Raw genomic sequence first — 26,968 nt, forward strand, 5'->3', positions numbered from 1 at the left:
AAAGAAACACGGAAACACCCTAAAAACTTGGGTAAGGTTGATTTTCTAAATTAACTGTGAAAACCGGAGTTGGACGCTGTGGGGCTGGTTCCCTAACTTCCTTCAGGCATTACCATCTAAGAAAGGCCTTCTGTAACTGTCCTTTTACAAATTCCAACGTTATCAGATTTTCCCACCCTTTTACAATCATCGCCCCTTTTCAAGTATTTCAGAAAATTACCATCTCAGAGAGGCCATCTCTGACCGGTCTTTAAAATCGCAATTCCCGTTTGCCCCCACCAGGCACTCTCCCACCCCACCCCCTTTCCTCTGCTTTTTCTCCCTAGTATTTATCACCAAATAGATACACATAGATATACAGTAATTACTGTCCCTTCCCCGAGGATGAGGAACCATGAGAAAATAGAATATAAAGAACCACGAGAACTGGGCTTTTGGTCCGTTTTAATTTGCGCTGTATTCTCAACATCCACAACAATGCTTGACATACAGTTGGCACTCAATAAATGTATGTTGACTATAAGGTAAGATGCTGTACAAACTAGTCTGACCTAATTGTGTGATCGATGTCAGGTTGGACTAATACCGCATTTCGCGCTCTCTGAGAAAGGCTTCAAGCAGTCAGATGGTGACATTCTTCAGTTTTCAAAACCGGGAAAGCTCAGGTTCCCACAGTCCTCAGAACGCGAATTTCTCGCCACAATTCAAAATGGCGGAGGAGGGTGGGGCCTGTCACATGGTGGGCGTCACAGCAGCTCTCCTTTTCCAGACCGCGGCCCGCCTTGCCGCGTCGTCGGCTGCCCCCTTCTTCCTCCCGCCGAGCCTTTTCGAGGAATCGCCTGGGATTGGCTAATAGGCTGGGAGTGGGGCTGCGGAGCCGGGACGCGGCATCATCACTTCCTGTTGTGGGCAGTCGTTTCCTGTCGCTGCTTGGTAACAATGGGGAAGATAATGGCTGCCTGAGCAACGTCTCCGAGCAGGCGCTGGGCTAGAGGCGGGTCTCAACCAGCGACTCATCGGAGGCGGGCTTGAGAGCAGCGGCAGGGGAGGCGCGCAGGAGCCTCGGCGGCGGCGGCGGCGGCGGCGGCCGAACCGACAGAGTCGGACCCGACACTAAAACCCAGTAAGTGAAGCCTTGGGAAATCCTCTTGAGAAATGGATGGAGAGCGAGGGGAAGACAGCGGAGCCGCGGCTGCCGCGTTCTCTAAAAATGGCCTGAGTGTCGCGTCGTGGCGGACGCTCAGCACCGCCTCCGGACCCCAGGCGCTGATTGCTGCGGGGGGCTCCGTGGCGTAGTCGCCGCTGCCATTTTAGTTGGGTGTATAGTCACAGTCTCTTGAAGAAGGGGAAGGAGGTGGGTAGTACTTCCTCTCCGTGGCGGTGCGCGCTAAAGCCGGGGCCCTCCACAGCCTTAAGAATTTGGGGGAGGCGATTTTTGAGTGTTGGCCTCAGGCGTGAGAATCTTCGATCGTCTCAGGTTTTTCTCTTTGGTTCTCTGGAGGCTTCCCTCGCCTCCCCACCCCCCTTTGATATGGCGGGCTTGGGTTTGGGAAAAGGGGGAAAAAAATCAGGCTGCTCTAAGTCAGATGCTGGGAACTCTTGGGCCTTTAGATTTCCCAGGATTTGCAAAACCCCATTTTGAGCCCTTCTGCTGGGCACTATCAATTAGGCGCCCCTGGGGCCACGATGACATCTTCCCTGAGGATCTGGGGCAACTGTGGTTTACTCCCTTACTCGAATAACCCTGGCATATCCTTTGCCAGCTATCACTGCAGGGATCCCCCGAAAAGGCAGGGAAAAGCCGTTGCGTGTTTGTTGTTTTTCCCTGGGTAAGGGTGGGAATTGGGCCAAATGATTTTCAACTTAATTTCGGTTCAATCCGCCAACAACCCAACCCCTCCCCCCTCAAAAAGAAAAGCCTAAGGGTCTCGGCTTCTGCGGGCGGTACCTGCCACGTACGCCATAGCTTTAGTAACTAGTATTAACCGGTTGGGCTTCTGCTTCCTGAATACTCAGTCCCTTTTTCCCTTATGCTGATTAATTTCAAGATGGAGGAGACAGCCACGTTCCTTCCCTAGACAGTTTCCCCATACTTAATTCCACAGGTTAGTCCGGGAATCTGAGGCCTAGCAATCTTGTTATTTAGGTCATTCTTTTCTTTTGGGGGCAAGAGGAAGCGTTTATATCAGGTTGTCATCCACCATTTGCAAGGTCCCACAGTAATTTTTTGGTGCAAATGAAGAGCCCGCATTTCCTGAATCAGAATTAACCGCAGTCGCTTTGGATGATTGAGGGGAGGAAGAAATAAACGTACTACTAGTCGTTTCTACTACTAGAATCATTTATTTGATTCTTCGTGATTAAAGACAAAATTACTCATATCATCCTATCAGGTACATGATGTCCATCCTGGATGACTTGAGACCAGGCAGGCACAATTATAGCCCCCCAAAAATCAGTTTCTAGATTATAAAAATGAAGTACCCAGGAAGACCAATCCAAATACTTTTTTAAACTATGATTTTAGGAGACTGTTAAACTGAAAAATGTTTCATTCTTTAGCCTAAACGTCCTGATGATCGTTCATACTTTAGTTCCTGCCATAGGCTACTATAATGTGCCAAATAAGTCCTTGAAAGTGACTATCAGAATCTGAAGATATTACTGGTCTGTTAAGGAAAGGCCTATTTTAAGCAAGCTTATATTAAAAGGTAGATTGGCTTTCAGCCTTTAAAGGAAATCTTATATCTAACACAAGATTCCTGGTTTCCTCTGACCTCCATCTCCCCAAATATCCTAATAGTAATATTAAATTAGGTTGGGTTATGGGGTGTGTAACTTAAAATATATAGGATTTTTTTTTAGGATGTGTCTATTTCATAGAAAATGTGTATCTTATGAAAGAGGAAGAATAATGGATTCTTTTTTTTTCTAGAGCAGAGAGTGAAGAAAACTAAAATCCAGTTTATTGTATTACAATACTATGTCATAACAGTCAGGTAATTTATTTTTTGTTGCGTCTCCTGATGATTTTTGTGTAGAATGCATGTTTAAAAGTATTTATTCTGTTTTGCAGGCCCTGTAATTGGATGGGCTTGTTTGATATATGTTTGTTGGTGTTGGGCATTCTTCATGATGAGAATGGGTATTTTTTATTGGAAATTCAAAGGGTAGTGTGTCTGAATAGCTGGAACTCCACTAGTGTTTTATTTGTGAGTTTTCCTCTTTTAAAATAATGTCTGAAGTTTACCAGCACCCGTATAGGACAGAAAGAACAAAATGGAAATTTGCTGCCTTAAATCATTGTTGGGGTGGGATGGGTCTAAATAAATAGCATTTAAATGTTCATTGCATAACTAAATGAAATATCAGTAGAATATCTTACAGGAATATAATCCTACATTATTTTGTGTGGTGTTCATTTTTTTTCCTTCAAGATCCAAAAAGTCATAATTGATATGTAATACTCTGATATTAACTCCTTTCATCATCATCATTGTTAAGGTAACCACCTAATTTATTGTCTTAGCCAGGATGCTTTTAAGAGCAAAAGGGACATTATTAATAATTATGCCTGGACAACAGGTGCAAACCTGGACTGCCCCAGGCAGACTGGGATGGAGTTAGTTAGGCTAAATTCATAACTAACTTGTATTGAATGCTTAATGTGCTTTGTCCTGTGCTTCACTTGCATGACTTTGTAATCCTCACAGCAAAGCCTCATGAGGATATTAACTAGTTTACAGAGTTAACCGAGACTCAAAAGAGGTTAAGCAATTTGTCCTCAATTAAATAGCTAATAAGTGGTAGAGCCCCCATTTTAACCCAGGTCTCTCTGATGCTGAAGTCACTAAACTTTTATGCCTCTAGACTTAATTGCTCTCTAATTAGATTGCAGATGGAAAGAAAATAAAGGTTGTAGTAAAAAAAAAAATCTATAGGTTATGTCATATCAAAACTTTTGTTCCCACTTAAATAGAGTCTGGTTTATGATGCAAGTGAGACTTTCTTAGTAATTACTCTCTTCCCTTTTTTATGGCATGGCTTCTGTTTCAGCTATTACTGCTTGTGATATAATTTGATACACCTAATTTAAAATCAGAAATGGTTTTAAGAAATAGCTTAGTGAAGTGATATCTAAAAATGTTAGGTTGGTTGGATATATTCTTTCAGGTTAGTGAACATCTTGTAAGGACTTAAATAATACAGTAGGTCAAATGGGACATCTGTATCTATGGAATTATAATGTGTATATTGCTTTATACATAGCCCTAGTAGATTGCAAAATAGAGCAAATCACTCACCAGCCTCTTGTGTCTTGATTTACCATAGAGTGGGTAACAAATTAGAAAGTGAAAAGTCCGCTCTCAAATCCAGACCAACGAGGTGCTAGAATTTGGGGCCACTGCCTCGGACATGTTTTTCTTTTGTAAGTCTACTTCCTTATCATCTCTGTGTAACACAAAGATTTCCAAAACCTTATGGCCCATCGATTTCAAAAAGTATCAGTTTACATAATCCCTTGACATTTTGATAACCAGTGTAAGAAAGCAGTATTACTTCCGTGTCTGTTTTTTCCTCCATTATTTTTTTCCCCACCCTTGAATATGGAAATTTCCCAGATAATCAAACAGTTCATTTTTCCTGTCATCAATTATATGTTCTTTAATATGAAAATCTTGGCAGTTTTAAATAATTCAGGAATATGTTTATGAACTTGTGGTTTTGTTTCTGAAGTATATAGTTGATCTTTTTGTTGTAGATTTTCTGAACCAAGACTTTTAATTTCATTAGTCATAATAGTACCTACATACATGTGAGACAAATATCTATAGACAGTTTGTGGTGTGTATGTAGATTTGTGGACTTTGTGCAGTAATTTCACGACTACAGATTGGGCTGCTATTATAACTTTTGCATGGTGATGAACATGATACTTTATGGGGGGGAGATATTTGTGTTCAATCTGTTAAACTTTCTTTAGAATGAAAAATGGTCTCTTTCCTCTTACTCTCCACTTAACTGTAGGGGAAAAGAAGTTAACTCTTAATTACAATTTTCATTTTTTTTATTGACCAAAGTTCCTGTTAGTGTCAGTTACATCTAAGGTGACCATATTAATTTATCCAAGCAGGAACGCTTTTGAGAGTGAAAGAGGGCCGTATTAATAATTACTGTGGGATAACAGGTGTAGATTGCTACCCTTCTGGACAAACAGGGGACATATGGTCACTTTTGTCATCATTTCTATGTAGGAACACTGGTTCAGGAAGCACAGTTGTCAGCATGTTTGGTTCTGTAACACAAAATTGTTTTCCTCAAATAACATAAGTCATTTGTGTAGGTAATATTTTCTTTTTTGGTCAAGGGATTTTAATTTTAAAACTTTGCTTCACTTATTAAGAAGTTAATTTTTGATGGAAAGCTCATGTTCTTAAATTAAGATAGTGCCTTATCGATTAACACCAAAATTGCTGGTAATCAGTGATTTTACATTAATAACTTTTTTTATAAACACGTGAACATTCTGGGTTTTTGAGTCATTTTTTGACTTCTTGGGAATAATGAGAAGGCACAATTGAGTTTGTGTGGATAAGACCAAATTCTAATATTAAATTAGAATAGCTCAATAATAAAAACATGGAATGGGTAATCGAAGATTAAATTTACTGTCTAAAAGTACTTGAGTGAATAGAAATGTCATAATGGTTTCCTTTTTTAACTACCTTGTTCCTGTGAACTGGCAGCATTTGTTTTGATCTCTGTCCTCTGATTTGTTGACGTTCTTATTAATAGTCTTTCTATTTAACTGTTTTTTAGAGGATTGTGATAGAACTGTTTGTGAGCTGCAAGTCAGTAGACTTCCTGCCAAGAGATTAGACACTTGAGGGACGTTTCTGAATCCTTTTTTTTCTGCTTTCCTTTTCAAGTGGTAATGATAGAAGAATATAAACGAGGCTAAAGTAACACTGCCATGCAATAATATTTTATAATTTTGTATTGCTGTGATAATATCAACAGTGGTAGAAGTCTTGGTCACATCCTCTGACAGGCCAGTATTGGAAATAATCAACAAATTGTGTGGATGGTGACAGGTATCATGCAGTAGGTAAAGGCAGGATAAAGAGGGATGCTTTATATTTGTTTTGAAAAAGGTAAGAGAGTCAAAAAAGGGAGGTAGAAGTGCGTAAATGCAATGGTAGTGAGAAAAGCACAGCTTTTTAAGCTTGCATCCTAGTTATTCATGTTGTTTCTCTAGTTTTATTTTTATTACCATAATGTGACCCGGGTTATATTTTATTCATAGTCACAGATTCATAGAACTGGGAGGTACCTTATGGATGGTTTTAATCCAGTGCCCTTAATATTGATGAAGATCCTGAGGCACAAGAGGTTAAGTGAATTGACCACATAGCTGGTTAATGTTACAGCCAAGACTAGAACCCAGTATCTCCTATTTTTTCCTTTTCACAGAACTAAATTCCATCCCTTTTACTGATAGGATTAAAAAAAGCTATTTGGTTGTTAATTATCTTTTATTTGTTATAAATGCTGTAAAATTTTAATTGAACATTTTGTGTATGAAGAATTCTCAACACTTTTGGTGACTACATACATAATGGTACTTTATACCCTGACCTCAAATTCAGTGGTTCTTTGTGTTTGACTTTTCTAAAAACTCCATGAGATATGTTTCATTTTGGCAGTGGTATTACTGAACTATTTTCTTTATTGACAAGGATCACATGTCATTAGTTTTCATTTATTCTCTGAGGTTCTTCATGAAGCTCTGTTGCAAACGGAATGATGCTTGTTCTTTTTCAGTATGACACATTTTTATCTTGATACTATGATTTTTTTAAGTGGCATGTTCTGCTTTAGAACACTATTGAGTTTGGAGCTTATATGAACACAAAAGATGAAAATGCTCAAGATACTTTGGTAGTTAGTTGATAATTAGGTTACCTTGATTCCTTCCTCTCACTATACCTTTTGTTATTAACAGATTATTTATTCTAGACTTAATAGATGTGGCTTATTTTTAAATTGATATTCACAGACATTTGAATTTCAGAATTTAGTTTTGTAAAGTCTTTTGTTCAACAGTATATTTTGGTGCCATAAGTCTCCTTCATTGGGTATTGGGATGCGGTATGTCTATTGAATATAATATGTGTGTACTTAGCACCAGGTCTCCAGACCCATTTGTACTGAACAATATGGTTTTTTTTTTAAGATTTTGTTTATTTATTTGTCAGAGAGGAAGAGAGCACAAGCCTGGGGAGCAGCAGGCTGAGGGAGAAGCAGGCTCCCCGCTGAGCGAGGAGCCGGATGCGGGTCTTGATCCCAGGACCCTGAGATCGTAACCTGAGCTGAAGGCAGCCGCTTAACTGGCTGAGCCACCCAGGTGTCCCCTGAATGATATGTTTTAAGTGACTTTTCACCCTAATATAACAAAATTACATTTTTTAAAGTTTGGAGTACATGGCTGAGGAGAATTAATGAAATACTTTTAACAGTGGTCAGAAACATAGTAAGTTGCATAACTTATACAAATATATGATAATGACTAGAGAAGAAATGGAGATCACTAACAGTGCTTTCAAATTTTCAAGGTGAATAAAATCTGTTTTAAATTCCCTGATTACAGAATAAACCTCAGGTTTGGTTTTCTTGCTGGCTTGTCCTCCCGGAGTTGAATTTACCTGACACAGTCACACATTCATTGACCAAATGAGTAGTTTCTGAAATGACTGGGCAACATTTCTAATTCGGCTGCTCGTTTCCAGGAATGGATTTGGATATATTGGCACACAGTACTCTGAAAGAAGGTTAATAAAATATGCTATTTTTTGTTTTTAAAACAAAAATACTAAAACTTGACTTATTTAAAAATAAGTCCTGCTTGGTTCATACTGCTTATAAAAGGGGTTTTGTTGTTTTGGAAGTTTTCATACCCAGAGTGGACATGGTATAAAAAGCTTATAGTGAGGTTGAATACTTTAGACATGCCTATTGGGATTGAAGGAATGTGTTTTAAAGTCTATAGTTCTGGGATATTATTGAGAGACAGTTGTTCATTTGTGAAAAGTGGATTAGATTTAGAATTAGGAGACCTGGATTTAATTACTGGCTCTTTCCACTTACTAGCCACATGGCCTTTGGTAAATCACTTTCTCTTTCTATACTTCTTTAGGTGCAAAATAGAGATGATACTCCTCTACTTCCCGGGATTGTTGTGAGGATTAAATGAAATATAAGTGGAAGGGCTGTGTAAATACATGGTGGTGGGTATTGTTTATAACTAGAGAGAGACTTAAGTGATTTAACAATTACGTATTCTCTTAGATTGTTTTATTGGTAAGCTTTTCATAGAAATATTTAAGTTTAAAGTGGCTGATGCTAATCATATATTTAATCCAAAATTTCTGACTTATGCACATGAGTATTATACCTGAGAGTAAGATAACTGAGTAGATTGAAGATTCTCTTTTTTATGATGATAGAAGGAGCCCAGGAGTGTGGGAGGATCCTTCTTTCCTTTTACTAGGTAAACTGGAAGTGTATTGCAGTGTCCACCATAGGGTAGACTCTAGAGACCCATTTTGGTAACATAATTCTTTATTAAAATTTGACACCAAAATGGAGAGAGCTCTATTTGATCATTTGAATTATGGTGTCCTGGCATCTTTGGCATGCTTTAGCCATTAAAATGTTCATTTTTCACTCACCAGTGGTGATATTACATCTACCAGGGGCAGAACCTGTGATTTAAATTTACTATATTTTTCATTTTGTGCCACTTAGGTAGTAAAGGGACTGCTTAAAATAAGACCAACTTCATGGGTGGGGGTCGGGAGGTTGGGGGGTTGTTTGTGTAAGATTATTTTACAAGGTGTTTGAGGGCATTGCTTACATTCAGGGTTTCCTTCCCCCCCCCCCCCCCCGCAAAAGGTAATTACTTCTAGTCCAGGGGAACTCTGCAGGTGTTACAGCCATAACTCAACCCTTAAATGTCCTCAAAGGGTAAAGGTGTCTTGTCAGTGCTGAAATCTTTTGACCCCCATTCCCAGCCTAGGGGAAATGCAGAGTAAGGCAGAAAGGAGGCAAATGTAGGGGAGCAAATCAAGATTTTTTTTTCCCTGTTCCCTAATCACCTACAAAAAAAAAAAACAAACTGCTTTAAAAAAAAAAAAAGATTTTATTTATTTGACAGAGAGAGTGAGCGAGCAGGGGGAGCGGCAGGCAGGCAGAGGCAGAGGGAGAAGCAGGCTTCCCGTGGAGCAGGGAGCCCAATGTAGGGCTAGATCCCAGGATCCTGGGATCGTGACCTGAGCCGAAGGCAGACGCTTAACTGACTGAGCCACCCAGGCGTCCCAACAAACTGCTTTTTTAATGGAAACCTATACCTTAGCAAAAATATTGTGTGTTCTGTTTAATGAAGCCTTGCTGGTCTGGTTGCAGTTTTGAAATAAAAAAAGTGTGTTGCAGGGGTGGGGAAATTATTTTCCTTGATTTTCTCTGGTACATGTATGAGAGGGGGCAAGGATAGCAGGATGTGATTGTGGAAGTAATAGTGATTTGGACAATCCTGTGTTGCTTTGTGAGTGTGTCTCATTGTTAAAATACTGAATTTAAAGATAAAATTAAACGAGGATAAAAATTCTTCTTGCATGGAATCCACTAACCCCTCAGCTCACTGGGCAAGAGCTATTTAGGATCTAACAGTCCCTAAAACCACAGTGTCAGTAGGGTTTTGAATAGAGGTATAGTGTTTTAGCTCTACATAGCATGTAGGAAATGATAGAAATTCTAAAAGGTCAAGAATGAATCTTGAAGACTGGTGAGCATAGGAAAGAATCGTCTATTCCATGTGTATTTGTAGAGTAGTCAACATTATTTTAGTTTTGGAAAACATAAAGAGGATGTAAAAGTCGTGGGTTTATAGAGCGTGAACAGTATATTGGGAACACCTTGAAATTCTTCCCATATGTGCGATTTCTCTACCTTACAATTTTTTTCAAATTGCACTGTCCAGTGGGGTAGCCACTAAGCACATGTGGCTACCTGCCACTTGAAATGTCACTGGTGTAACTGTGGAACTGAACTTTTAATTTTCTTTAATTTTAACTAAGTTAAATAAAAACTGAAGCAGTGTATATTTTCTCATTAAACACAACCTTGTTTTGATAGGACTACATTTTACTTTAACCATTGAAAATTTAGTATCCAACTTGAGATGTGCCATGAATATAAAATACCACATTTCAAAGACTCACTATTTAAAAAGAAGAATGTAAAACCTCTCTCTAATTTTTTTTATATTGATAACCTGTTGAAATGATACTTTGGTTATGTTGGGTAAATAAGATTCATATTATTTCAAAAATATAAAAGACTACATAAGGCACAATGTGCCACTCTTAGTGGCATAAACACTGTGTGAAGAGATGAAAAAATTGCTAGCTGAGCTAGTAATAGCTTCTTAGGAGGTAAGATTTCATTGAACCTTAAAGGGTGAGTGAAATGGGGAGAGACTGAGAAAGGGCTGAGGGAACAGGGTTGGTAGAAGTGTGAAGGTAGTAAAGTACAAGGTGTGTTGGAGGGCAGGGATGGAACAACTTAAGTGGATTGGTCTTGTCAAAGTGTTACAACAAAATTGTGGCGCTGGAATATGTAGTAGCTTCATAGGATCCTAGGCCCAGAATAGAAAACCAAGAGACTTTCCCATCCTTAATGACATTTTAGTCCAAAGGGTCTTTTGAAGTCAGTCTGTTCAAACTCCTGCCTAATAAGGAATCTTCGTTTAATATCCAGCCTGTGCTTGAATATTTCCAGAGAATGGGTAGTTTGCTTGCTTCAGGAGGCTGGTGGCATCTCCACTTTTGGACAATTTAATCGTTAGACCATTGGATTAAGAGAATTACCTGCTTCCATAGTTCTTCAACTAGTGGCCCTAGTTTGATTCTGTGGTTCTGCTTTCTTTCATGCTATAACTCTAAATATTTGACATTGGTAATCATGCCCAGTTTTAGTCTTGTCTTCAGGCTAGGCATAACAAGGTAATTCAGCGTTTCCTTTATGGTGTTCCCTGGCTTATCATCTTGGTCACTCTAGAGCTGAACAACAGGTTGCAGTGGGTCTGTTACTACTTTTATGTGAGCACTGTGGTCTGTGAAAGCAGTATGGGACTCTGTTAGGTTCCTTAGCCAGGTCAAACGGGCTCTTTATTGAGCTTTTGTTAATTAAAAACCTTCAGGTCTTCATGTGAACTGCTTTTGTCACATGAGTAGGTTTTCCCCCTACTCTGTACTCTTAATGTGGGTTATTTTAGCTTGATAGTTCTTCATGAAGTGTTCGGGAAAGCACATTTACCATCGTTTTTGTTGATTTCAGCTCATCCTCACAATCCACTGAGAATTCAGAGTATTATTTGTCATGTGCATACATCTTCATTACTAACTCCCAGCTTTGAATTGCTTAGATTTGGTTAGCATGTTTTTAACATGGCTCTTTTTTAAATGCTAAAGACAGGACTGTTTGCAAGTTAACATTGCTCTATAACCTTTGAGGGTGGTATTTGACAGCTGTGAATCTGTTAAACTGTATTGTCTTCAAGCTCTTTGCTACTCAGACTGTGATTCTAGGATCAGCAGCCCTTGGAGGCTTATTTAAAATGCAGGTTCTCAGACCCCATCCCAAATCTACTGAATCAGAATCTGCATTTTAACAAGATTTCCAGTTGATTCGTTTGTATGCTGAAGTTAGAGAAGCACTGATCTAACCTCCATTTCTCTGTGATGCTAAGGATGTAAAATCTCCTCACACTCTACAGAAATCAAGCCAGACTAGTCAGCAGTGTTTTCCTCACATGCCCCTATCGAAGAGGTTCTCAACCCTAACTGCACAATAGAATTACCTGTGGAATTTTTTAAAAATACTGCTGTCTGGCCAACCCCAGAGAAAGTTTTCCAGGTGATTCTAATGTGCAAGCCAAGGTTGAGAACCATCCCTAGGTCAAGCAAATGAGGTTAATTTGGCAGTGAACCCCATTTCTGGTGAACACATTTACTTCTACATGTTTGCAATATATCTGATAGTCTATTGCAGAATCCGCCCTCCCGCCCCCGCCCAGGTTTATTGTCAGATTTTGCTGTGCTACAGTTTATAGACTTCACTTTATTTGAAGATACGGTCATTTCTAAAAACTAATCTTTTTAGCATCTCTCCTGTTGTCTGTGATTTCTCAAAGATTATCATTAGAAGTTTTGCAGTTTGGAGTCTTGATTCTCTCTTTGAGAAGTTTGTTTTTCCACTGTTTCCGGTTGGGAGGTGATTCTCCTCGTTGAATAAAATAGAAACAAAACAGAAGTTGAGTGCCTCTACTTTTCTTCTTCTGTTCATATACCTGTTTCCCCACCCACTCAACATAAGACCCCTTTCTTGTTTCAGATTGTTTTTCTTTTTTCTTCTTTCTTTTCCTTTATTATTATGTTTTTCAAAGCCATTTTTAAAATCTCCCATATTTTTGCAAGTTTCTGTTCCACATGGGCTTTAACCTCCCTGACACTGTTCTTAAGACTTTGTCCCATTCTTAGAACAGTACTTGGTGTGTGTGTTTTCTTTTATCTTTGGTTCATGTCCTTCAAATGTCAGAACTTACCAGACATTTTTGTCTTCTTTGAAGATTTATGTTTTGAAAGTCTTTCAACCCTATGGAGTTGTACTTTTTTATAAATTATTTTGGGGGCACCTGGGTGGCTCAGTTGGTTAAGTGTCTGACTCTTGATTTTGGCTCAGGTCGTGATCTCAGGGTAGTGAGACTGAGCCCTGCATCAGCCTGCTTAAGATTCTTTCTCTCCCTCCCCCCCCACAGATGCTCTCTCTCTCTAAAAAAATTATAAATTATTTTTAGAACTATTTACTGATCCTTCACAAGTGGACTTTGTCCTAACTTTCATGTTGTTAACTTTCAAAATATTAAGTACTTAAGAACATTAGTGAATGTTACTGGTGGTTTTATTTGGTTTGAAGAATTATGGCTGAAGTATCTTTTTCCTTTGAGCTTTTCTGTATTGTTTTAAGTTAGCTGCTTACTGTTCCCAATACCAAATTGTATTCCTTAGCTACATATGGAAAAATTTGGCTTCCTTCTGTTTTTTTTTTTCATTGCCTGGCCTATATAACTTTAAGCTGTTGATTTCCAATCTTCTTAAAGTTCCAAGTTACAAAAAACCGGACAGGTAGAGAAGCTTCTTTGTTTTGTTTTGTTTTTCATTATCTGAAAGAGGGTTTGTTTTTATTTTTCCCTTTAGAATTGAATTATGAACATCCAGATACTTTATGTGTTATGTGTGGAATTAAATCTTAGTATACCAATATAGATTACTTCTTCCACAAATCAGATTTTCATATTTTCATGGACTTAACTTTTATTTTTTCAGTGTGAACTTAAGGGCAACTTGGGGTTGGAAGGAAAAGAACTCGAGACTGAAAGTTTTTGTTTGGAGTCTTGTTTTAGATTGCTTACTACTGTTGTTGACCATTAGAGTGGTTAATTGAGAGTAATAGAAAAGCCAGGTAGTGATTTGTTCTTTTGCTTTGCTGATCAGAAAGCAAAATTGAGCATATTACGTAGTTATTTAGATATAAAGAGAAGCCCAAATTTCTACAAAGTTTTTCTTGATAAAACTCAAAATGTTATAATAATAATGGATTGGTGTTTTTGTAATATAGGTCGAATAATGAGAAGAATGGCATTCTCTTTTGGAGGGATGACATTTTGCTTAATCGGGCTAAAGATACTCCTCATCAAAGTTATTTGCAGATGTTCCTCTAGTGTTACTGACTTGAAATGAGATTTTCCATATTTCATTTTTGATAATGTCTTTTCACACATACAGGTACAAGAAAACTTGGAGATATTGCAGGTTTAATTCGAGACTAACGTAATAAAGCAAATACTGCAACAAAACAAGTCAAATGAGTTTTTTGGTTTCCCAGTGCATATAAAAGTTACGTTGACACTGTACTGTAGTCTGTTAAGTGTGCAATAGCATTATGCCTAAGAAACAACACATAGCTTAATTTAAAACTGCCTTATTGCTAAAAAGTGCTAACCATCGTCTGAGCTTTCAGCGAGTTGTCATCTTTGCTGGTAGCGATTCTTGGCACAACACTGGCTGCAGCTTCAGCATCAGCACTTGCTGCTTCACCTTGCACTTTGGTGTTACGGAGATGACTTCTTTCCTTAAACCTCATGAAGCAGCCTTCAAACTTTTCTTGTGCAGCCTCCTTACCTCTCTCAGCCTTCATAGAATTGAAGAGAGTTAAACGGCGTTGCTCTGCATTAGGCTTTGGCTTACGGGAATAGTGGAGCTGGCTTGATGTTCTATCCAGACGACTAAAACGGTCTCCATATCAGCAATAAGGCTGCTGAACTTTCTTATCGTCCATGTATTCACTGGAGTGAATTTTAATTTTAATTTCCTTGAAGAACTTTTCCTTTGCATCCGCAGTTGGGCTGTTTGGCCCAAGAGGCCTAGCTTTTGGTTTACCGTGGCTTTTGATATGGCTTCTGACATGGCTTCCTCACTAAGCTTAATCATTTCTAGCTTTTGATTTAAAGTGAGAGAGATGTGTGACTTTTCCTTTCATTTGTACACTTAGAGGCCCTTGTAGGTTTATTAATTGGCCTAATTTCAAGATTGTGTCTCAGGGGGTAGGGAAGCCCAAGAAAAGGGGGAGGGGGGAACAGGTGGTCAGTGGAGCAGTCAAAACACACACATTTATCCGTTAAGTTTGCCGGCCTGTATGGGTGTGGTGCACAGCACCCCAAAACAATTCCAACATCAAAGATCCCTGATCACAGATCACCTTAACAAATACAATAACGATGAAAAGTTTCAAATATTGCAAGAATTACCAAAATGTGAGGCAGAGATAGGAAGTGAGCTAATGCTGCTAGAAAAATAGCACCAGCAGACTTGCTCCACACAGGGTTGTCACAGACCTTTCAATTCATTAAAAAACACAGTATCTGGGGTGCCTGGGTGGCTCAATCGTTAGGCGTCTGCCTTCGACTCAGGTCATGGTCCCTGGGTCCTGGGATCGAGCCCCGCATCGGGCTCCCTGCTCCACGGGGAGCCTGCTTCTCCCTCTCCCACTCCCCCTGCTTGTGTTCCCTCTCTCACTGTGTCTCTCTCTGTCAAATGGGTAAATAAAATCTAAAAAAAAAAACCAGTATCTGCGAAACGCAACAAAACATGGTATGCCTATATTGCTGTCTAATCAATCCACAAGCATAAATTAATGAAGCATATTTATCCCTTAGAGAAGGCATTTATAGAATTCATTTGATATTTACCTTTCAGCATATCATTACACAGCAGAGTTACCACTTTGAATTGAAGGTTAGGTGGAAGCTCCTTAGATGGACAGTTGAATAGATTTTGAAATAAGGAAATTTTCTTTACTTGCAGTGAGGTCCAAAAAATGCTTCTGGAACTGTGATTTGTCCTTAGAAAATAAATCTGCTACAAATTTGCATGGGAACGGAGCTCTCGTTTCTTTGGTAGCGTAAGAAGTGCGTGAAGCAGCTTGCCTGACACTGTGATTCCAGTGTTAGTTTTTGCTGAAATGATTTTCCTGCAGTGTAAGTTTTGCATGTAGGCGCTGTTAACAAATAGTAGGGCAAGTTAGGATATTCAGCTTCTTTTTCTGACAAAAATTCAGAGAACTGGTGATGGTTAAGTCCACAATAATGTTCACCATTAACACTACTGGTTCAGCAATATGATAGATTCAAATAGTTTCTACAGACTACCTGCTGATGAATAATATAAGGAATTACCCATAGACTTTAGACACTTTACATTTTCACAGGCTTCAGAAATTTGTCCAACTTGTCTTTTGCTGCTCTATGCATAATAGGTAGCACCATTTCAGTTGTAGCACATCTTAGCAGATTCCACTTCAAACTGTGCTTAGTGTTTTCTCAACTTCTTTGAAATATCACCTGTAGTTGCTCCATGCAGACTATTCATAGAGGCTACCTCTGTAGTTACTTCAAACTTCTTGAGTAATCAACACTTGACTCCATGAATAAACAACTGGATAATAATCAGTTACATTTGTCGACTCATCAAGGCCCAAGAAACACTCAAAAGCATTTGCGGTCTCCTTTTTCAATTGATTATGACATATCCCAATATCCTTGAATTTTTGAGCAACTCTTCTCACCAAAAAGCTAATAATCTTAAACAACTTTCTCTGGACCCATTTCTTGAGCTTCTGCAATCAAGCACAGTTTAATTAACTCACCATCAATAATACAGCTTTTCTTGGGGCGCCTGGGTGGCTCAGTTGGTTAAGCGACTGCCTTCGGCTCAGGTCATGATCCTAGAGTCCCTGGATCGAGTCCCATATCGGGCTCCTTGCTCAGCAGGGGGTCTGCTTCTCCCTCTGACCCTCCCCCCTCTCATGTGCTCTCTCTCTCTCTCATTCTCTCTCTCAAATAAATAAATAAAATCTTTAAAAAATAATAATAATAATACAGCTTTTCTTGCTTAGCCAACAAATAAGCCACCTGGAAACTTACTGTGGTTGAAGCCTTCTTTCTTATTCTTGTGAGAAAATATTTGGTGATGAGATATTTTGTTTTAAATTTTCCAGTTTTTCAGACTTTAGCTTTATCTGTGAATGGGAACATGGTGATGAATGCTTGGTCTGATAGTATGAACGTGTATTTTCTTTTAGCACAGTTAAGTCATGCCGTTGCATAGTAAGTCTCAGTCTTTTCCATCTCACAACAAAATAATCCATACTCTACTCTGCCTTTGAGGGTGACATTCAGAGTGCACTTTGACTTCATTTGACACGAGAACGCACTGGTCATTTCTTAAAATGTCACGGTATGGTGATCTGCATGGCACTTGACACGCGGTCAGGTTACATTACTGCGATTCATAAGGCCTAGATCGTCCCCAGTGCAAAGCAGCGAGCGGGCCCCATTCGGTCTCTCACGTCTACTTGGCCCAGCCACAGACAATATGTAAGTGAAGGTCTCCGACTGTATTCCTGTAAAAGTTGGTGAACACCGAAATTTGAATTTCACGTACTTTTCATACATCACAAAACATCATCTCCCTTTTGTAGACACAATCTTTAAAAAGTGTAAAAATCATTCTTCGCTCTCAAGGAAAAAAATAGGCACCAGGGCTGATTTTGGCCCATCGGCCATAGTTTGCTAATTCCTGACCTACTTTTTTCCTGATATAACAGGGCCTTTTCAGGAGTTTTCTTTTATGAAATTTTATTCACATGAGGTCTTAAAATTCACTTCTTGACCTGCATTCTGGATTTTCACATAATTAAAACTGTTCTACAGAACACATGCTAACTTTGGTTTTCAAGATTGATCTCCTTTCTCCTTGTAGATAATTTTCCACTTGTTCATCAAGATGGAAAGCTCAGATTCTAACGATAAAGGAAGTGGTGATCAGTCTGCAGCACAGCGCAGAAGTCAGATGGACCGATTGGATCGGGAAGAAGCTTTCTATCAATTTGTAAATAACCTGAGTGAAGAAGATTATAGACTTATGAGGGATAACAATTTGCTAGGCACCCCAGGTATGTGATGTGTAAAGATTTATATATGTAAATTGCTGGTCTTTTTTTTTTTTTTTTAACTTGTTTTAAAAATCTGTTTCTTCAGCTGTTACGAAGTGTCATTTTAATACAAGGGGTACAGTATGACATTTATTGCTGTACTTAATTGCCTGGTTCTGTTCACTCCTATTTGGAATTATCCTATATCACATCTTTTAGTTATGATTTATATTATGAATTTAGAGCGAGCTGAATTGAAAAAGTGGAACTGAATAAATTTTTGTTTTTAGTTAGCTTTATTTAATTTACCAGAGATAAATCCAAGTGTGGAAGAGCTAATGAGAGAACGTTAGTTCCTAGGACAGACTTTTTTTTTTTTTTTTTTTTGGTCATCTTTGATTCCTAGATTATGTTCCAGTTGTAATCCTCCAAAGCTGTCCTTGGGTAAAATTGTCAGTTCAGAACTTTGTGCTTGGTTATTCTCTTTTGCCCATTTATGTCCCATTTGATCCTAATTAAAATTCATTATCTCTGGTCCTCCTCATTTCTATTTAATTCTAACCTTTGCGTTATTTAAATTTTAAAAGGTAAGGTGTTAGTTAGCATGACTCTTCGAAGAGGGAGTGCATTTTGAGCCAGCAGTACCAGACTTGAATCAGAACGCCCCAGTTGGTATTCTGGCCCTGCCAGTTATTAATACAGCAGCCTCTCACTTAGTCTCAGTTTCCTTGTTTTAAAATGCAGATAATATCTACCTTGCAGAGTTACAGTTCGAAAGAATGAGAAGTCGTATGCAAAAGCATTTAGTACACTGGAAAGAAACTTGCATCAGTTGTAATGTCTTGCCCCCAAAGAAGTGAATTTTACCCAGGTTCCTACTCTTTCTTTTCATCTCCGTTTTTATTTGTAATTTGGCATATATTTCTAAACTATTTTCAGGTGAAAGTACTGAGGAAGAGTTGCTGAGAAGACTACAACAAATTAAAGAGGGCCCACCACCACAAAACTCAGATGAAAACAGAGGTATATTTTGCTTTGGGGGGTGGGTAGAGGATGAAATAGATAAGGAAGTCCAGGAAAGGTCAGCCAGAGATTATCCAGAAACAGTGCTAAGGAACTGTTAACAGAAAGAGAACTGGCATTTTCTTGGTATTTGGTGAGAATGTCAACATGTTGTTTTTCTGCTTCACCTTTGGGTTTGTATTAATTGAGACATAGTGAGAAATGGCCTATTTAAATGTGTTTTTTTTTTTTTCCTGAGTTTGCACCTCTGTTGAAATTTCCTCCCACCTGCTGAATTATTTCTTCCTTATAAACCTGTGCATTCTCCACCAGCAGAAAGAAAGGCTGTATTCTCTAACCTGGTGGCCCTCAATGGGTTACATCCTCACCCCACCCCCGCCCGTGGGCCATCGGCAATGTCTGGAGACATTTTTGGTTGTTGTCACAGCTGGGGGTTTGCTACTAGTATCTAGTGGGTGGAGGCCAGGGATGCTGCCAAACATCCTAACATCCTGAAATTCATAACAGCACAGCCCCCACAACAAAGAATTATCTGGCTCAAAATGGAAATAGTGCCACTGTTGAGAAACCCTGCTTTTAATTTTAAGTAGGACTGTAGGGAATTTGACTGTCTAACATAAGAGGCTATATAATAACAGTTTGGTTCTTGAGCATGCCATTATATGTACCATGCTAGGTTCAGACTCTTCATTTTTGGTCTGGACTCCTAATTTCATGTTAATTTAAAATCTTGGTAATATGAAGAAGTATTGGAATACTTCTGAATCAGTAAACCCTGTTTATATTTTTGCAATGGCTACCGCAGTCTTGTATTTTAAAAGTCCGGTATTATCAAAGGCACTTAAGTCAAGATCCTAGAGGAAATGTTGTAGACTAATGAAAATGTGACAAAAATGCGATTTGAACAAAAATACTAGCCCTGTACCCTAACTGGCATTTACCTTGTTTGATTAATGTTTTGACAGAGGCCTGAAAAAATGTCTTCTGACAGTCCACAGTGGTATCCTAGGCTCTGTATATGATGCAGTTCTGAAAATAGACTTCCTCCAGATTCCCTTTAAAAAAACTTCCTCTCAATTTCCCTAGGATTAACTTGCTCTTTCAAAATGGAATTGAAACATTCCTGCCTTTACTTGCAAATCTATGCAGTATAGTTCACAAAAATCTGTAAATGTGAAATCTGTTCAGAATCTTTGTTCTTTTTTTCTAACACAGTTTCAGAGCACTATTACATGACTGTCCTAATTTTAGTAGTTCCTTTTTCTCCTTCTCCCCTCCCTTTTTTAAAAACAGGTGGAGACTCTTCAGATGATGTGTCTAATGGTGACTCTATAATAGACTGGCTTAACTCTGTCAGACAAACTGGAAATACAACAAGAAGTGGGCAAAGAGGAAACCAATCTTGGAGAGCAGTGAGCCGGACTAATCCAAACAGTGGTGATTTCAGATTCAGTTTAGAGATCAATGTTAACCGTAATAATGGGAGCCAAAATCCAGAGAATGAAAATGAGCCATCTGCAAGACGTTCTGGTGGAGAAAATACAGACAACAGCAGCCAAAGGCAAGTGGAAAATCCACGATCTGAATCAACATCTGCAAGGCCATCCAGATCAGAACGAAATTCAACTGAAGCATTAACGGGAGAAGTCGCTCCTACCAGAGGTCAGAGAAGGGCAAGAAGCAGGAGCCCAGACCATCGGAGAACCCGAGCGAGAGCTGAAAGAAGTAGGTCACCTCTGCATCCGATGAGTGAAATTCCACGAAGATCTCATCATAGTATCTCATCTCAGACTTTCGAGCATCCTTTAGTAAATGAGACCGAGGGAAGTTCTAGAACCCGGCACCATGTGACATTGAGACAGCAAATAAGTGGACCCGATTTGCTGAGTAGAGGTCTTTTTGCAGCTTCTGGAACAAGAAATGCCTCACAAGGAGCAGGTTCTTCAGACACAGCCAGCAGTGGTGAATCTACAGGATCAGGACAGAGACCTCCGACCATAGTCCTTGATCTTCAAGTAAGAAGAGTTCGTCCTGGAGAATACCGGCAGAGAGATAGCATAGCTAGCAGAACTCGGTCAAGGTCTCAGACGCCCAACAATACTGTCACTTATGAAAGTGAACGAGGAGGTTTTAGGCGTACATTTTCACGTTCCGAACGGGCAGGTGTGAGAACCTATGTCAGTACCATCAGAATTCCGATTCGTAGAATCTTAAATACCGGTTTAAGTGAGACTACATCTGTTGCAATTCAGACCATGTTAAGGCAGATAATGACAGGTTTTGGTGAGTTAAGCTACTTTATGTACAGTGATAGTGATTCCGAGCCTAGTGGCTCAGTCTCGAGTCGAAATGTGGAAAGGGCAGAGTCACGGAATGGAAGAGGGGGTTCTGGTGGTGGTAGCAGTTCTGGTTCCAGTTCGAGTTCCAGTTCGAGTTCCAGTTCAAGTTCCAGTTCTAGTTCCAGTTCCAGTCCTAGTTCCAGTTCCAGTGGTGAAAGTTCAGAGACTAGCTCAGAGGTGTTTGAAGGCAGTAATGAAGGAAGCTCATCATCAGGCTCATCAGGTGCCAGACGAGAGGGTCGACACAGGGCCCCGGTAACCTTTGATGAAAGTGGCTCTTTGCCCTTCCTTAGTCTGGCTCAGTTTTTCCTCTTAAATGAGGATGATGATGACCAACCTAGAGGACTCACCAAAGAACAGATTGACAACTTGGCCATGAGAAGTTTTGGTGAAAACGATGCATTAAAAACCTGTAGTGTTTGCATTACAGAATATACAGAAGGCAACAAACTTCGTAAACTACCTTGTTCCCATGAGTACCATGTCCACTGCATCGATCGCTGGCTATCTGAGAATTCTACTTGTCCTATTTGTCGCAGAGCAGTCTTAGCTTCTGGTAACAGAGAAAGCGTTGTGTAATTAAGTTCTGAACTCTCAGCTATGTAGCTGGTATAGTGATGGGCAAACAGGAATCACTTGCTTTATGCCCACTTTTTGAGTGGTGCTTAAATGTAAAGTAGCAACCTGAATTGAGTCATTGCTTTCTGAGTGAATCATTGTCCTTTTTCCAATTTCTGTTCCAGAATAAAAGGAAATATTTAAAAAGCAATGTTTTAGGACATAAAACTCTGATTTCAGTGCCAGTAATTGATATTACTGATGATTTGTCATATATGCTTATCAGTTTCTCCTTTGTTATCTTAAAAGATTTGCCTTAGCAATGGCTCTTTATCCGTTTCACGTTGATCTTTAACGTTTCCCACGCCATAGGAGAGAAGGGCAAAGGAAATTCCCAGTTTAGACTAAGTTACAGTACATGTTTCATAAGTGATTGCTTAAAGCTCTACCATTCCCAGTTCTTAGTTGGCACAAATTCAGCTACATGCTGAATATCATTTGTTCACCTTTCAGATGAGGTGATATTGGACGTCAGTGTAAATAACACTAAGGTTAGGATCTTCTAAGTGTATAACTGTCTCCTAAGCCCATCACTGTGGCACACTGTAGAGTGAGCTTATAGTTTAATTGAGATATTTATCTTGTGGAAATATTAAAAAAGCCTATGCTTGTGTAAGTGAAAAAAATCACATTCATTTGTTTAAAAATGTAAAGCTATTTTGTAGAGGCTCAGTACTTTTCCAATGCACTGTTGTATTAATGCATTAAAAATTGTAAAGTACCATGCTTAGAAATGAAAAAAAAACTGCTTTTTGTGAGCCAACATAGTAAAAAAAACACACCAAACAAAGTACAAAGCTGCTTTTGTAAGTGTGTAGATGTCAAGAGCAGAACATATCTAGTATTTAATGTATGTGAACAGCTACTGTGACATGCAAAGGAAAGGACAGAGTGCAGAATTGAACTGCATTGAAGATACCAGTGGAAACTTGGTACTTTAACTTGGATTTAGGCAGGAAATGAAAGACGGGAGGAGTAAAGAAAACTGCTCTGAAGAATTTAAAATTTTTATGAAGACAGTAATCATACAGACGGGAACTGGTTTCATATGGTGAGGTCCTTGACACAGTATTCTGCTTGAGCTGATGAAGTAGATTAACAAATTTGGTAGAGTTTTGGTTAAAAACAAACAAACCACTACCACGTAGCACAAGTTACATCGATGTTTTCACAAGTCTGCTCCTCAGAAAAGGAAAAAAAGAAGGTGGAGGAAAGAGACTATAAACCACTTTTAGCATAGGAATTGAAGTTGGTACAGATGTGTGTACTAATAGGAAAGTCTCAAATTTGCGTTATTTTCTAGATTTGTCATTTAAGGTACCAGTGCACACTTGTTAATATTTCATTACCATCTAACACAGACCTAACATCGCGCATTTAAAGGCCAATTGAGGAACTAAGGGATGTTTATCCTTTGTTGAAAGTGAATTGTGTTGGGTCATTTGAGATTCAAATTTTAATGGTGCTGCCCATATTTGAAGATGAGGCTGCTGACTCACAATCTATGGGACACGCATTTTGTGTTGTTTCCTTAGTAATGAGATTAGGTTTGTGAAGAACCCCAGTACTCTTGCCGAATTTCTCTTTTGAGGCCAGTTGGGGTTAGGATTAGTCTGACTGTGGAGGACTTGTTTGTTTATCTGGGAGAAGATAGTGTGCCCAAAGAGGAATTGAACACATCCTTGGTCTTTAAAGTGAAAACTACCCACGCATAGTCAGATACTCTACAAAATAAACAGGTCTGCTTCAGGAATTATCTGGCTACCTTAACTGTTATCAACTTAGCTGTAAAGATTATTTCAAAGCTCATCCTTTCATATTTTCCTCTGGCTTTCACTCCTACCTAAGTATCAAGGAAATTAACTTGTAAATATGGTAGTTGTTTACTAAGGATATGTACTGCTCTTGCAAGGAAATAATGTCCAAACAAAGCTTCACTTATTTTTTTTAATATAAGCAGATTTCACTGTTTATGGCGCTTATGTAATACATTTTATCTTTTTAAAAAAAAATTGTCCATGTAAAAGTCAGGATTCCTTTATATTTGTGAGCCTCCTTGTCTCCTTTCCTAAGGGTGTAATCTACGATTTTCAGATCTGCAGGGTAGTCCTGATTGGCTTAAAACCCATTTTCCTCTTGGTATAAAACGTCCCATTATAAGGGTGTTCATTTTAAATAGTTTAAAAACGACTGCAGCACATTCTGAGCATAAAACAAAGTTATTGACAACAGGTACCTCCCTAACCTCCCAAGATGTATTACTCATTTGTGAAGTATTAAAGTAAGAGGTAACTCATGCCGAATGCTGGTTATGAATGTAGATATTGAAGCTATTCATAAACACTGGAAATAGAATTTTAAGTTTTTAGCCTTCAGTAGAATGCACATATTGGACATGTGCATGTGGACACCTTTTTCAATAGCACTCATTTCCATTGGATTGTGTAGAATGGATACAAATATTTTAGTGGAATTTGCTACTTAATTTTTTTTTTTTTTTTTACAAAGTCCATGACTATACTTATTAGTGTTGTGGACATTGAAGACAAAGTCATTCGTAGGTGTCAGATGTACAATGGAGAGCAAGAGTCTTTTTTTTCCCCACCAGCATCCGAAACACCTATTCTCTTGAGGGAGCATTTTCTTGCAAAAGACTTTACATTTCATTTTGTATCTTTGCACTTTTTTCTTTATTACAGAAAGGTTCTGTCTTGAAGACCTAGTTTGAACTTCATGCAGTAATAGGAACAAGAAAAAACAATGTTGGGAAATTACATTGTTCGAAGCATAGGGAAAAATACTAAAAACTGAGTTTCCTTGAGTATTTCAGATATTTTTAAAAATTCACTTACTGGTATGAAGCATTTGAGGTGTTACGTTGTTTAACTCCAAGCAGCTGACAAGGTTGAGATTTATTAATACTAAAAACAAAATTGAGCAAGTTAGGTTTAAAGTGTGCAGACTTTATAGCAACACTAGAAGATGAGCCATGTTGTTAATTTGGAATATTTGCTCTAAAAAGAACACATTAGTTATACCTCAGTGGTGGTAATGGTTAATGGAGGTGGGGGTTTAGAGAAGTGTTCACATTAGTGTTGGAAGTATAGGAAATTATCAATTGTACAGGTAACAAAGTTTAGTACCAGGATTATATATGTGTGGTGTGTGTGTGTGCACATGCACACACATATGCACATCTAATCTCTATAAAAACATGATCGTTGAGTTTATCCAAACTTTAGGAAGCTGCTTAGCTATAAGTGTTACCTCAAGTAATTTCCCCCCGCCTTGGGAAAACATGTCCTTTCTGTGCCAAGTGTTCTCTCCTAGTGTCAGTGTCTCAGATTGTATTTATGAAGGGTTTTCACTTAATATGCTTTTTTTGTTTAACCACCTGCTTCCCAAATGTCCGTGACTTGAACTGGGTCAAGCATCAGTCATGACTTTCAGTCAGTTCCCAAAATACCCATGTGATAGGGAGGTGAATATTGTAGAATGCCTCTTAAAAGGCCATTTTTACCGCTTGCTAGAATACAGTGGCACCTTGTGGTGGTTGTTGATACTTTTCTTTTAAAAACGGAGGATATTCCCCTCCACCCCTTTTTATTCTCCTTTGTTCTTTTGTGAACACAAAATATTAGTGATCTGCCTTGAGTTTTTCAAGTTTTACCTTACTGGCTTCCCTGTCAAATGTATTATCAATATTAAGTACATAGAAGCCATGTTTGCAGGGCACTTTTATTCTTATGAGACTGTGCTGATTGCTACTTTCTAAAGTATTCTGTACCTTAGTGATGCAAGAGATTGATAAGGCACATGTGAAACTGTCAGGCTTTTTTTTTTTTCCCTTAAGTATAGTATAATTCTTCAGTATGTTTACTATTCAATAACAGTGTTGTAATTCATGGAGTTAACTAGTAAATTGTATGCTTTTGAAAAACATTTGAAAATGTAAATCAAAAAAAAAATATGCTTCATTTGGAAAGTTAAAAGTACAAGGTCCGGGGAACGAGTATTTCACTTATTTTGAAATTGGATTTTTAGTAAGCAACTAAGAAACAACTATGAGTTAAGTACTTGCCCTTTAAAAGTTTTAACATTTTGAAATTGAGTTCTTAACTGGAGCATTTCTAAAATACTATAATATTCCCAACAGGTGAGTGATCTCACATGATTTTATAACTCCACTTTGTATTTAAAATACAGCACAGAATAGAGCTGTTATTGAAGTGTTGGAACTCTCAAGGGATAACAGTTTGTATCAGTTTTTAGGGTTATTTTCATGTCTCTGTAGGTGTTTTCATTCGATTTTGAAGGAAATGAACACTCTCCAACACTCTCAAATACAATTACAGTGAGATACTTGGTTTTGATTAGGATTTGTTTACTAAAGACCCACAAGCTGCTTTATAGTCACCTGGATTGAATGATAACCTTAAATACATGCAATGGAAGTGAACCCCACCATACCACTGTGCCTCGTTATTTCAGGGTTCCTCTCAGTTCCTCATCTTGCAGATTTATTCTACTACCAAGGTATGGTTGAACCAGCTGCCCAGCCTTAACCATATTTAGTGCCCCTCTGCTAACGTTCTTTTAACTGATTGATTTGTATGTGTTTTAACTGTCTGATGTTTGGATTTTACCTCTTGTTAGCTCCATTTGTCCCTGGTGCTGCTTTTAAAGATATAGGGCCATGTGATCAGGTATCAAGTTGAATAGGTACGCAGTTGGCCTGGTTATGTATCTGTGCCTGTTTTATCTTCTCCCAGGAAGAGCTGCTTTGGTATAGATGTTTACTTGGATTCATATATAAAGAACTGGGCAGCAATCTTAGGAAGCTTTCTGAAGCCAAAAGAACCTGAAGGGATTTGGAGGGGGGATAGTAACAAAAGCTGCCTTTATGTCTTTGAACATGAAGCACATAAATGTATGTTCTGTAAAGACTAAAGTGATTGTTATACCAGGGCTTCCTGACCTCTGGGAGAGACTTTCAAAAAAGCAGAAAGGAGCACAAAGCGAAGTGAATTTGGTCGGCTTGCTTTATCTGGTTTCTCACTTTCTTTCAATTTAAATCTGAACATAACACTCTTCTCCAATATCTATCCAGAAGACTCCTGGTTGGGAAGCCCTGTATTAAATTTTGAGAATGTACCCAGTTTCCTTTTTTTTTTTTTTTTTTTTTGTACAGTGCTTTATACCTGCTAAAAATTAACTTGTTTAATGCAAAACAAGACCTTGAAAGGTCAGTCATATTAAAGCTGGTTTGATTATTAATAGTTATCTTTTAGGAAGAAGCTTTTTCCCTATGTAAGATGTCATACTGCAGATTTAAAATATAGACTATCAATAAAATGCATGAAGTGATCATTTGTGCT

The 26,968-nt window shown here is 38.5% G+C and overlaps 2 protein-coding genes and 1 long non-coding RNA gene across 5 annotated transcripts in view; 2 read left to right on the forward strand and 1 right to left on the reverse strand.

Moving 5' to 3' along the window:
• The first annotated feature begins 913 nt into the window (after positions 1–913).
• Positions 914–26,960, forward strand: RLIM (ring finger protein, LIM domain interacting). 2 transcript variants are annotated; one of them, XM_031028557.2, is made up of 5 exons: positions 914–1,123; positions 2,936–2,999; positions 17,439–17,631; positions 18,550–18,633; positions 19,927–26,960. In XM_031028557.2, the coding sequence occupies exons 3-5, from the start codon at positions 17,463–17,465 to the stop codon at positions 21,549–21,551; spliced, it is 1,878 nt and encodes a 625-aa protein (XP_030884417.1). In that variant the 5' UTR covers positions 914–1,123; positions 2,936–2,999; positions 17,439–17,462; the 3' UTR covers positions 21,552–26,960. The 2 variants fall into 2 exon arrangements, with proteins under 2 accessions (XP_030884417.1, XP_006733747.1); XM_006733684.3 differs by lacking the exon at positions 2,936–2,999 and having other exon boundaries at positions 915–1,123.
• LOC145717826 (uncharacterized) lies at positions 6,128–15,714 on the forward strand. The gene is made up of 2 exons (XR_014141278.1): positions 6,128–10,033; positions 10,409–15,714. It is a non-coding gene; the product is annotated as an uncharacterized LOC145717826 (long non-coding RNA).
• The window catches only part of LOC115941091 (uncharacterized), a 448,023-nt gene continuing 437,541 nt past the window's right edge, over positions 16,487–26,968 (reverse strand). For both annotated transcript variants that reach the window (XM_081808640.1, XM_081808636.1), the window contains exon 5: positions 16,487–16,505. The gene's annotated coding sequence lies outside the window, so the exon portion shown is untranslated. The remainder of the gene's footprint in view (positions 16,506–26,968) is intronic.

The sequence above is a fragment of the Leptonychotes weddellii genome, chromosome X (assembly GCF_054177405.1).
Source record: "Leptonychotes weddellii isolate Sample4059 chromosome X, ASM5417740v2, whole genome shotgun sequence".
NCBI classification, from domain to species: domain Eukaryota; kingdom Metazoa; phylum Chordata; class Mammalia; order Carnivora; family Phocidae; genus Leptonychotes; species Leptonychotes weddellii.

Excerpts from the sequence above, each read along its gene's own strand:
- RLIM (XM_031028557.2), top strand. The coding sequence starts at position 17,463 with ATGGAAAGCTCAGATTCTAACGATAAAGGAAGTGGTGATCAGTCTGCA. Across the intron at positions 17,632-18,549 it reads CAATTTGCTAGGCACCCCAG|GTGAAAGTACTGAGGAAGAG; the intron begins GTATGTGATGTG and ends AACTATTTTCAG. Across the intron at positions 18,634-19,926 it reads AAACTCAGATGAAAACAGAG|GTGGAGACTCTTCAGATGAT; the intron begins GTATATTTTGCT and ends TTTTAAAAACAG.